This window comes from Delphinus delphis, chromosome 14 (assembly GCF_949987515.2).
Source record: "Delphinus delphis chromosome 14, mDelDel1.2, whole genome shotgun sequence".
Lineage (NCBI taxonomy): Eukaryota > Metazoa > Chordata > Mammalia > Artiodactyla > Delphinidae > Delphinus > Delphinus delphis.
The window spans coordinates 5,300,661-5,312,033 of record NC_082696.1 but is presented as its reverse complement, the minus strand read 5'-3'; the positions used below and the strand labels follow the sequence as shown (position 1 = coordinate 5,312,033).

Below are 11,373 nucleotides of genomic sequence, written 5' to 3'. Positions count from 1 at the left end.
ATTTAAAGAGCAGAAAGAACAACAGGCCTGGATTCTACCCTCCAAGAATTTTTATGTTCTCCTAGTATAAGTTTTTCCACTGGGAACTCTAGATGCAATTTTTTAGTGCTCCACTTTTATTAAATTGTAATATGTTTTAAAAAAGGGACAAGATTTGGTTTTAACACTTTAGAAATTATGAAAATAAGATTTTCAGTCAAATGTATTATATTGTCTACGGGAAACAAAAATTCATATACAATTTTTTTTATTTTAATAAGGAGTGCAAAATTGGACACCTACGATTTTAGAATACATTTCTTATTGCCATTGCATGACCACCCATCTGTACACAGGGTTATCCTAAGCACAGAAATTAGATTCCAACAAAGTATTTGCAGATGTGGATGAAAACATTTTATTCAGAGTCACGGAATTTTAGAACTTCTAAAGACTTCCAAGATCACTCGGTTCAAATCTCAGAGACTGAGCTCCTTACTCAGTGTCACACAGCTCCTTAGGCTACAACTAATAAAGCTTTTCTATACCCAGCACAGCATTCTTTTCTCTACATGACACCAGCAGTGTTTCAATTAGATATGAGAGCTTAATGTTTGAAAAGATTCAACAACATCACTGGTTAGAAAAAGACAGACTTACAGATGACAGTATTTTAGCCATGAAAGGACACAGATCTCAGAGCACCCAAATTTAACTTACAGAGGGGCCAGCAGGGCTCCATAAGTCACCCAGGACTTGGAAGGACTGGTCTGAACGTTGTCCCCAGCATTTACTAGCTGTCCCCAGCATTTACTAGCTCATTCTGTTAACTCTCTGAGCCTTCGGTTCTTCGCTGTGAAACGGGAATAAAAATGAACTCAGAGCTGCAGTGTACTCAGTGAGATAGTAACTGAAGTGCTTCACAGTTCCTAGGGGCTCGGTAAGTGTCAGTCCTCTGTCCCCCTGGTCCCACTGGGAACTTGGTTTAGAAAGCGTGAATAGAGAGAAAATGCTGGAAAAACAGAACATTTAGGCTATCAGTTGAATTTCAATAAAGGATAATGGCATTTGACTAAATGGCTGGGACATGGGTAGGCACTTCTCTTGCTCATAAATTGTTTACTCACATTAGTTATTTAAAAATAACGCATAGATTATGAATCAAACAGTATCTGTTTAATATGTCAAAAAAATCTAATCACAGACTCATCCTGAAGGAACCAGATCCTAAACGAAAACAAACAAACAACAAATGAACCCAATCCAGGGAAACACTATAGGAACTGTTTTGCAATCCTAAAACCATGAATGTCTGCAAGGTGATCAAAACAAAATGCATATTTACTTGTCTCATATTCCTATAATTAACAGACAATTTTTTTAAGTTAAAGTTTCTGTTTAAATAAGGAATGAAGATTGGATTACATGGCACAGGGGCCTGCATCCTGGCTGAGAATGTTTTTGCCTCTAAAGGTTCATTTAGGGTCAAATGAGTAGAAACCTGATACCCTCGGTTAACATTTCACCCCAAGCAGTGGTTTAAACTCAATGTTAGTATTACATCTGCAACCATCATGTTAGTGGTTTAAAAAGGCAGCACAGTATTAGATGCGAGCAGTGCCTTTCATTTTACAAATGCTGTATTTACACTAAGAGACATAGATATAGCCTCACGGAGGGGAATCCATGGTACTATTTTATTGATGCATTTCTTTGTATTAAAAACAATTCCCAAGGCTCTTCTCTACGAACACGTTAGCTTGACATTCAAGGCCAACCACAATCTGGCACCTCCTACTCTTTATGGAAACTCCTACCCTAAAGCCTATACTTTCCCACTTTCCAAGCTTTCCTTGGTGTCCTCCCTCAGCTCTGTTGCTCTTCCTCAAGCAGGAGAGCCGACCCAGCTCTCCGTGCGGTCTTGCTTTGCTTTCCAGGCCTGGAAGCTAGTGCTCATTTCCATTCTTAAGGTCTTTTGTCTTAAGCATCTACTTTTATTAGTTAACTTTTCATATGTATGTGATATTAACTCCCAGCTTAGTCTGTATGTGCGTTAGGGTTAATGACAGGTATTTAGATATAACAGGGACTCAAGTATTTGTTGATTAAGATAGTCACACTTAAAATGTGTCATTTTCAACCTTTTAAACAGTACCTGATAAGCCATCTCACCAATTCAAAAGGGTATTCAAGAAATCTTTTCAGACAATAAACAAACATTTACTTCACAAGGATAACGGGAAAGGCCCATTCCCTTTCAGGAAAATCTAAGGATTAAGACTTTTAAAAAGAACATTTGGGACAAAAAGCCAACAAAGACTGATGCTTAAGTCCAAGAAATATTTTAGTTCCCGTAAGAACTCCATGGTGCTGAAGAAAAACATGTTTGGAATACTATAATTTTCTATTTTTAAATGTCAAGAATGGCAATAAACAAATGAAGCCAATCAAATTTAAGAGAACAGAAAGTGTATTTCCACTCGTGGTTAATTACTGATATTCGACAGTGTAATATATTAGATGACAATTTCTCACAGTGAAAAAAGTTCTAAGGATCTTCAAATGGGAGCTAACCCATACATATATTGTAAGTCACTATGTAACTTATGAATACATTGTAACTTATGAATATCATAAAAATGACTTTTTTGTAATAATGTAAAGTCTTTCCACATTAATTTTTAGGTTTTTAAGCTCCTGGAAGGCAAGTGATGTATCCCAAGAATTTCTGTGTTCCTCACTGCACTTGTCATTTGTTGGGTAATTAATGGTGTGATATATGCCTAAAATGACCGAGGTAGGAGTTTGAGAGAGAAAAGGGAGAGATATTGTGGATACCTGCAGACAGGTGAGAAGCCTCGCCCTGTGCGGATCCAGTTCTGCCCTGTATAGGACCAGCTACTTACTATTCTCAAGCATCAGCCATCTCTCTTCTGAAATCTGGCTATTCATGCCCACCTCAAATGTTTGCTGTACAGATTAGAAGAAATAATGTAGGTAAGGGTTTTGCACAGTTCAAGTACTTAATACTTTTTTTGGAACATTTTTTTAACGTGCCTATATGTACCACGCACTCTTCTAGGTGTTGGGAATTCTAGATAGAACAAATTAAAGTATTTCCTCTCATGGAGCTTACAGTGTAGGGGGAGGGGACAGACAAATTTACCCATAGGTAGAACATGTCAGGTGGAAATACAAGCTATGAAAAAAAATTAAAAGAGGGGGTGGGTAAGCAGATAGAATATGGAAGGTGTGTGTTTCTACATACATGCATATGCTATTTTATACAGAGGGTGGTTAGGGAAGCCTTCTCTGATTAAGACCTGAGAAAGAGTGGGAGGGGGCTTGCAGATGTGTGGGAAAAACTCAGCAAGGAGAGGCATCACCAAGGCAAAGTCCTGGAATAGAAGGCCTGCTTGGCCTGTCTAAGGGAAGGGAAGGGGGCGGGACGGGGGGGGGGCAGGGTGGGAAGAGCCCAGGCTAAGGTCATCCAGGCAGCACGGGCCAGAGCACCTGGGGCCCACAGGCCTCTGTAGGGGTAAACCACTGAAGAACTGTGAGCAGAGAAGTTATCTATGTATATTTGAAAAGGCAAAAGATAGTAGCTATCATCAAATGCTATAACTGTAAGTGATTTAATACATGGGAAATGAATACTGTCTATCACTGTTCTTTATCTTTTACTTGGTTCACCTAGATTTTAAGAACCGGTGAGCCATATGAAACTGCAGTTTCTATGGGTCAAAAATGGTGGAACATCATCATAAGTTCCAACCTTACAGGATACGGTTAGTAAAGGGGCACAGAACATGGATTTTAGAATAAAATATAAGTGGATTTGAATCCCAGATCCAGGTCATGAGCTACAGTCTTGGGCAAGTTACTTAACCTCCTTCTCCTTGGGTTTCCCCTTATGTAAAATGGGAATAAAAGCATAAGGTTAAAGCCACAAGGTTGAACTAACAATTAAATGAGATATACATGTAAAGCACTTAGCACAGGGCTTAGGAGCTTAATAAACAAGTGAACAGATTAAGAAGGGAAACTGAATATTTTAAACTAGAGTCAAAAGAATCACTTAGTACCAAACCCCTTTACAACTACCTATCATTTAGCCAGGTAGGGAGGTAGCATACCTTACACTAGTTTTCGAAATGACAACAGCTTTTTGGTCAAATTACTATTCCCTGCATTTACAAAATTCATGCTTTAACAGATAATTAGGTGAATACTCTATACCTCTGCTAACAGTGATGGATTTTGGTGAACTTAAAATATTTGGGTTAAATGTTTTTAACTTTGTCTAACAAAGCAATTCCATTTCCTCTATCAAAGCAGCTTAATTTTAAAAGCAAACTCACTTTCTGCTTTTTAAACAGACAGGCCAGTAGTTACTTGCCAGAGTTTTTGTTTGAAATTCATTTCGTAGTTTCAATACAACTCAAACTTAGAAGTGTTCTTCAGAATTTGTTTGAAGCAAAATTTCCGCCCCCCGCAAAAAACCCACTAAGTTCTCACTTAAGTTAAAACACAGTTGACATGATTATAGACATGAAATAGAATTTCAGCCACGTGTCACGCTTACAAGGGTCAGTTTGATGTTAAATAATTTTGTCTACATTAATTGAACATGTCATAAAGGGCTTGCAATAAAATACAGATACAGACTTGGTGGTTGACATTACATAACCCAAATTTTCTGAACTGCAACTGCATTGTTGCAGTTCAGAAAATTTCCCCAAGCAAACCTAAATGTTTGAAATCGATTGTATTGCATGAAAAACCTCGTGCCCAACGTATGATTACTTCTGCAAGTTTGCAAATATGAGTGTTGACTTTCGCTTTTCCAACTAGGTGCATGCTCGGTGTTTCGTCTCTTTATCGCGGCTTCATTTTGTTACTGGATACTGATGCCGTCACGAAGCGCTACATCACAAACAGCGTGCACGTTCCGCTCCCGACTTGGTACCGCCGGTGCTCACTCCTCACCGCAGCCTGGAAGAGCTGGATGCCGCAACAGAGCGGACCCGGGCCCGGAGCGCGCCCCCCAGCCCGGACCCACGACGCACGGCCACCGCCACAGCCACGCAGTCGGGGCGGCAAGGGGCGCCCACGCGAACCCGCTGCTCCTCCAGTTCCTTCCCGCCGCGTGGCTCTCGAAGCAGGACGAGACCGCTGGGACAGCGGGGGTCGTCGTGCGGGCCCACCAACGACACAGCGGCAGTCGGAGCCCATCGTGAACACGTCCTGCGCAGGAGGACCCAGGGCCGCAGACACGTTACAGCGCAGGGCCGAGAGCCAAGACCCCGCTACTTCCCGCCCCCCGGGGTTCGATGGCCCGGCCACCTCGCGCGGGGGTCCCCGCACCAGGACCCCTGCGCTCGGAACGCCCCTCCCCGTCCCCCGCCCGGGGCCGCGCCCCCTCCCCGGCCCCGCCCCACGCAGGCGCGCGCAGGCCCCGCACCTCCCCCTCTGCTCCCGGGGCCCCGGCGGGGGCGGAGCGACCCTCGGAAGGGGCGTGGCCTCCGGCCCCCACGCACGCACGCGCTCTCAGGCCTTACGGCTACGTGTCGGGCCACGTGACGCCCAGCCCGAAAGTCCCCCGTGAAGCAACAGGACGATAAAAAAATTTGTTTGGGTGGGGGCGGCGGGGAGGGTGGTGGAGAGGCTTTTAAAGAACTATAGTAACGGGGGTGAGGATAGGGCTGTGCGGCGGCGAGCGCAGCCCTGGCGCGCAGTAGCTCGTCCCGCTGGGAATCCCTCTCCCGTAACACTACAGCCAGACCGCGCCCGCCACATGAGCCGGCCCGGCGGCGGGGAGCGAGAGGCGGCGCCCCCCGCGCCCCCGCCCCAGTGGAAAGCACAGCCACCCAGCCCCCTCCCTCGTCTTTCGGCCCAGCACCGGCCCCTCCCTCCGCTCTCGCTCGCCCGGGGCGGCGACCCCGGCCCGGCGCCCAGGCCGGGCTCCTCGTGCGCCGCCTCCGTCACGCCGTGCGCCGCCGACCCTTCAGGCCGCCCACCCCGCCGGAGGGAGACGGCGCGGCGGCGACGGCGGCGGCGCCTGGGCCGGGGGGCTGCGGGGGGCGGCGGCGGCGGCGGCGGCGGGAGGGGGAGGAGCGCGCCGGCCGGGCCCAGCTAACGGCCGCCCTGCTTGGCCCCGCCTGCCGCCCGCCCCCCGCCCCCGGCCCTCCCCGCGTCGCCGCCCCTCCCCCCGCGCCGCCGCCGCCGCCGCCGCCGTTGGCAGCGCCGCCTGAACTGAGGCGAACTCCGCCGCCAAGTGAGTGAGGAGGAGGAGGAGGCGGCGAGGAGGAGGAGGAAGAGGAGGAGCGGAGTCAGAGCGCGGCGGCAGCGGCAGAGGCGGCCGCGGCGGAGACCAGCCCAGAGAGACCCCAAGCCCGCGGCAGAGGCGGCGGCTGAACGGGCGCGACCAGCCGAGCGAGAGGCGGCGGCCCGGCTCCTCTTCGTCCGGCGCCGAGCGGCCCGCGCCCGCACTCGGCCCGCGGAGACCCGCCTCCCGCCCGCCGGCCTCGTGAGCGACGCGCCGAGCCGGCGGCCGAGGAGCGGCGGCGGGTCGGGAGCGCGTCGGGCCGCGGGCGGAAAGTGCCTGCGGGGGCGGGGAGAGCGCGGGGAGAGCGCGGTGAGCGCGCGGTCCGGCCGCCCCGGCGCCCGGCGCGGGAGCGGAGCGGAGCGGGACGCCGAGTCCGGAGCGGCCGGCTGCCGGGGCTCCCCGCCCCTCCCTCCTCTCCGGCGGCGGCGGCGGCGGCGGGCGGAGTGAGCTGAGGAGCCTGGAATATGGTCGGGGAAATGGAAACGAAGGAGAAGCCGAAGCCCACCCCAGATTACCTGATGCAGCTGATGAACGACAAGAAGCTCATGAGCAGCCTGCCCAACTTCTGCGGGATCTTCAACCACCTCGAGCGGCTGCTGGACGAAGGTGAGTCGCCTCGCCGGCCCCTCGCGGCCCGCGCCGGGGCGGCGGCCCCTCTTCCCGGGACCCGACGCCCGCCGGAGTATGGGGAGGGCGGGAAGGTGGCCGGTGGGGACCGTGCGCCTGGGGACGGCGAGGCCCGGGCGGGGCGCGAGGAGGCGGCGCCGAGCTGGGCTCGCGGGGTGCGGCGGGCGGGCCCCGCCGGCGGGACGCCCCCCCGGACGCGGGGCCCCGGCTCCGGGACCCCTCACCGCCGGCGCCCAAGCGGGTGCGCTGGGGGAGGCTGCAGGGCCCCCGGCTCCCGGCCCGGCCTCTAGCACCGCGACGGCCCCGAGCTGCGCGGGCCTCCCGGGGAGCAGCCCGGCCTCGCCCGCCCCGCGCCCCGGGGGCGCCTGAAGGACACCGGCCTCGGGGTCGCTCCCTGAGGGGGCCCTCCCAGAGGTCGCCGGCGGCTCCCGGAGTGGGAAGTCCAGTGTGGCTTGTGGTTTTTTTTGAAGTTTGTGTAGCTTGGAGTACTCGAGGGGAGTAGTGTGGGGCTGGTTAATTTAAAGGAATTTCAGAGCATACCGAAAGTACTGCTGATGCAGCCGAAGGCGAGGACAAAATGACAGCGGAAAGCACTTTTTATCCTTTTGTTTGGGGAAGCGAGAAGTGTTCGGGAGTTGAACTTCACTTTTGGGGGTGGGGGTGTGAACGCGAAATACCGCGAGGACACATGTAAACGTAATCCCGCGTCCGAAAGAACTTCGGCGGAGAGCCTTCTCCCGAGGGCGCCGCCGCCTCGGCTGCTAGGACGGGAAGCCAAGACGTTTGAAAGGGCCAAGATAAAAACGAGTAGAAGTTCGCAGCAAAGCTTTGTTGGCGGAGAGCTGTGGCGAGCGAAGAATGACGAGAAGATTAATTTTGGCCAACTCTGGGATTACTTTAACAAGGTCTTAAGCAGTGACCGGGACGATTCGCGTCTGGTGGCTGTGCATTTCTGGGGACGCCTAGGAAAAAACATGACCAACAAAAATGTTTATTTTGAAAATCAAGTAGCGAGGAGTTTCTTCTGCTTAGAAGCATCACCGGAGGACTGCTTAAAGAAAACGGAAAACTGTCCTTTATAGCGATGAGCAGGGGATTTTAGATTTTTTCGTAAGAATTTTGAGAAGAGTTTTTACAATAGAGCTGGGGGAAAGGAATCTGCAGGTTAGAGTTGGAATGTCAGGAAAGAACAAAAGACCGGAAATGTCTCCGTGTTAAAAGGTGGTTCAAGAAGAATCCCAGAAGCTTTTGTTGTCAAGAAAGTCATAGAAACAACTTTAAAAGTACAAAACTGTTAGCTATTACTGCGTACTTGTTTTTTTGCCTACATATGTTAGAACATACAGCAGTAGCCCATATTGAAATGGACTTTTTCCGTAGTTGAAACAGCAAATCTGCTAACACGAAATTGTTCCGGAGAAAATCTGAGCTGTCCCTTTAAGGGGTTCTGCTTTTCCTATTTGTGTTGGCATTTGAAAGATTGTGGAGGCAGAAAACTTTCTGGAATGTCAAAAAAAAAAAAAATTGCTGGAACTCTTAAATTGAGTATTTCCAAATGTGGGCGCTAAGGGGCGCCAGTTATTTTTTTTAAACATGAGAAATGTTTGGAGCAAAATATGTAACATACTCAATTACCTGACCTATATTAAATTTAGTTGAAACTTAAATCATAGGTCATTTCATTTGTCGTTTTGTGTCCATATACGTATTTGAAAACTTTGAAAACACTTCCTTTCAAATTATTGGAACAATTTTATTACATTGCAGAAGTAATACGCTATATTTTCTTCTTGGCATATTTTGGTGCAGTTAAAGTTTTGGTAGTATGAGCAAAAATTTTTGTTTTTTCTTTAAGCACAGTTGTACAGAAGGAATCCTTTATAACCATTAAAATGAAAACAGGTTTTGACAATATTAGGGTTAAAGTTAAATTGCATTCTTTGAATTAAAATGTTGAATTCAAACAGCGTAGGAGATTATTAAAAAGTTTGGAAATATTTTCTCATTTGCACTATTTGAAGTAAATAATTTGAGTTTCTCTGATTAGTTCTGAAAGGGTTCTCATTTGTACTTTTATGTTGGTCTGAAATCTCTCAATGATAATTTGGAGTTGGTTCTGTTAAAAAGTTTCTAACCTTTGATTTGGTAATTTTTAATCTTCTGAATTTAGAATTCCAGTTATGTCATTATTTCTAACAAAGGTTTGTTCGTTTCTCTTCGCCTGGAAATAGCAACCATTTGAGTTTTAAATGTTGGAGACCACTGGTTGAGGATGATATATTCTAAATAACATCTATTTTTTCCCTTTCATTATGGTTTACTCCATCTCTTGTCTCAGTTCTGTCTTGAGTTTTAGCCTTTTCAACTCCCCAGCGTAAAGATTGCTTCTGTATAATAGCTAGGATGTTTAAAAAGGGGCAGCATAATGACTAGGAAGTTTGATTGTTTTTTATCAGACCAGTACAAACACACAGGAAAAGGGATTATTCCTTAGTGTGGAATAAGCTGCTTCCTGTAATTGTTAGCCTTATTATAAACGTATTTTGACTTAAGAAAAATATTGGTTTCTGAAGTGCATCACGTTTTATCCATGCTGGGTGACTTAATTCTGAAATTTGGCAAGTTGTGCTTTACCTCTTTGTGGCCTGTCATTGTCCCAAATAAATTAATCATGACTTCTGTTTGTGGTTAGGAATTCTAATTTCCTTTGTCCATATGATTGGCTGAAAAATTGTTTTTAAATTTAGTTAAAACTGTAAATTTTACTTTAGTGATTAGTTTAATCGAGTTAAGATACTGTACTTGGATACAGTAGATGCGTCTTCTGATAATTAGAAGTTTTGAATGAGTAGCGATTTTGAAATATTTTTCAAAAGTAAGCTTTTGAAAAATTTCCTTGTCAGTTTGAGAGTTTTTATTTGGCTGGTTACCCATTTGGGATTTCTGTGCTCTGGATTTTTTTGGTTGATTAAAACTTGAATGCTTTAGACTGAACATTTTAATTTTATGCCAAGTTAACCTTTAGCCTATATTTTAACTATGGACTGTGAACAATCTTTCTTTGTTTTCTGTTTTTTTGCGGGGTGGGGGAGGGGTTGTCAGCTTTTCTCCCAAGTAGCGTCAACCTGGTTGATTTTTTAGGTTGTGAATGCATTCTAGGTTGGACCAGTCATATGAATGACATAAATTCAGTTTATAATTCCGATACTTAATCCTTCGTTGACAATAGAGACGATTACAGATAAAACCAAGGTTTAAAAGTGTTAAACTGCTCTGCCTTTAAAGAGGAGTTTTCCACTGAACCCTGGGACCATCCATCCATGGGAAAGAATAGCTATTATTAGGGTTTTTTTTTTTGGAAACCTTTCTTTGTCGTGAAAATGAAACTTAAGCAGGAACACAGGAACAGTATTTGAATGCAAATTGTTTAAATAAAGTATTGCAGTTTAGAATTGAGATGGTGTAAAAGTAAAAATAAAATCAGTTTGACTTAAAAATCCCAAATAGGGGGAAATGGAGATCTAGGAATATTAAAATTAGATTCTGATTTTTCAGTCTTAGATACGAAAATTAACGAATATATAGTGTGGTTTATGAGGAAGGCTAGCCTAAATCTTTTTATTGTGAATAATTGAAAAATCAGTGTGTGGCTCAGAAAAAGTGAGCAAACGTGTTAGATTAGAGTCTGCATTACTGATTTGAAAAATTCACTTTTTCATGGTCTTTTTTGGAGTGAGGGAGGATGTAAGTTTTCTTTTTGACCTCAATTTATTTTCTCTCCCTGTTCCCTCTCCCTTGAAAATGAGGGCAAAAAGTATTTTAAATTAAAATTTGCTTTACTAGTGAACATTTTTCCATGTTAATTTCCATTTGTTATGCATTCATTATTGAATGTATCATTCTCAGTTTTCCTGCACTTCAATTTTCTTTCTTTTCTTTTTTTTCTTTAGAAATGTTGATCAGTCTAAAAATTATATGGTTATTTCTTGGTATTGAGAGGAATTTTGCTGTATAAGTTTACTATAGTTTTGGGTCCCCCCCCCCCCCCCCCCCGAAGAAGCCTTGTTGACAGTAACCATTATCTGTGACAAACAGATTTTATTTAAGTTGAAGTAATTAATCTGTTGTTTAGGAGCAAAAGGTTGTGTTTTTGTACACACAGTCCTTTGACTTATTAGTGATAAGAAGGAAGCCAGTATTTGTAATCAGTTCTTTACATTTTCCTTTTTGCTCCTCACCCAGGAGGTGTCAGCAGCTATAGTAAGGTAATAATGGAAATGAGAATTTGTATCACGGGTCATTTATTCAACATTTATTCTGAATTTTCGAAACTCTACTCCTGTGGGCCGGCTGTGTATTCAAAACGCATGTACATACTATGATGTAGGTGACTTCTCTTTCTTAACATTATCTAGTTTACATGCTTTGTAGTAAATCTG

The 11,373-nt window shown here is 45.8% G+C and overlaps 1 protein-coding gene across 7 annotated transcripts in view; it reads left to right on the top strand.

Annotated features, from left to right (window-relative positions):
* Positions 1 to 6,215: 6,215 nt before the first annotated feature.
* Positions 6,216 to 11,373, top strand: part of QKI (QKI, KH domain containing RNA binding) — a 143,842-nt gene continuing 138,684 nt past the window's right edge. For 6 of the 7 annotated variants that reach the window (XR_011246706.1, XM_060029661.1, XM_060029660.1 and 3 more), the window contains exon 1: positions 6,216 to 6,913. Coding sequence is in view for 6 of the 7 variants with exons in the window: in XM_060029661.1 (XP_059885644.1) it covers positions 6,772 to 6,913 (142 nt within the window). In the remaining variant the exon portion in view is untranslated. The remainder of the gene's footprint in view (positions 6,914 to 11,373) is intronic. The other variant, XM_060029664.1, reaches the window with a different exon arrangement.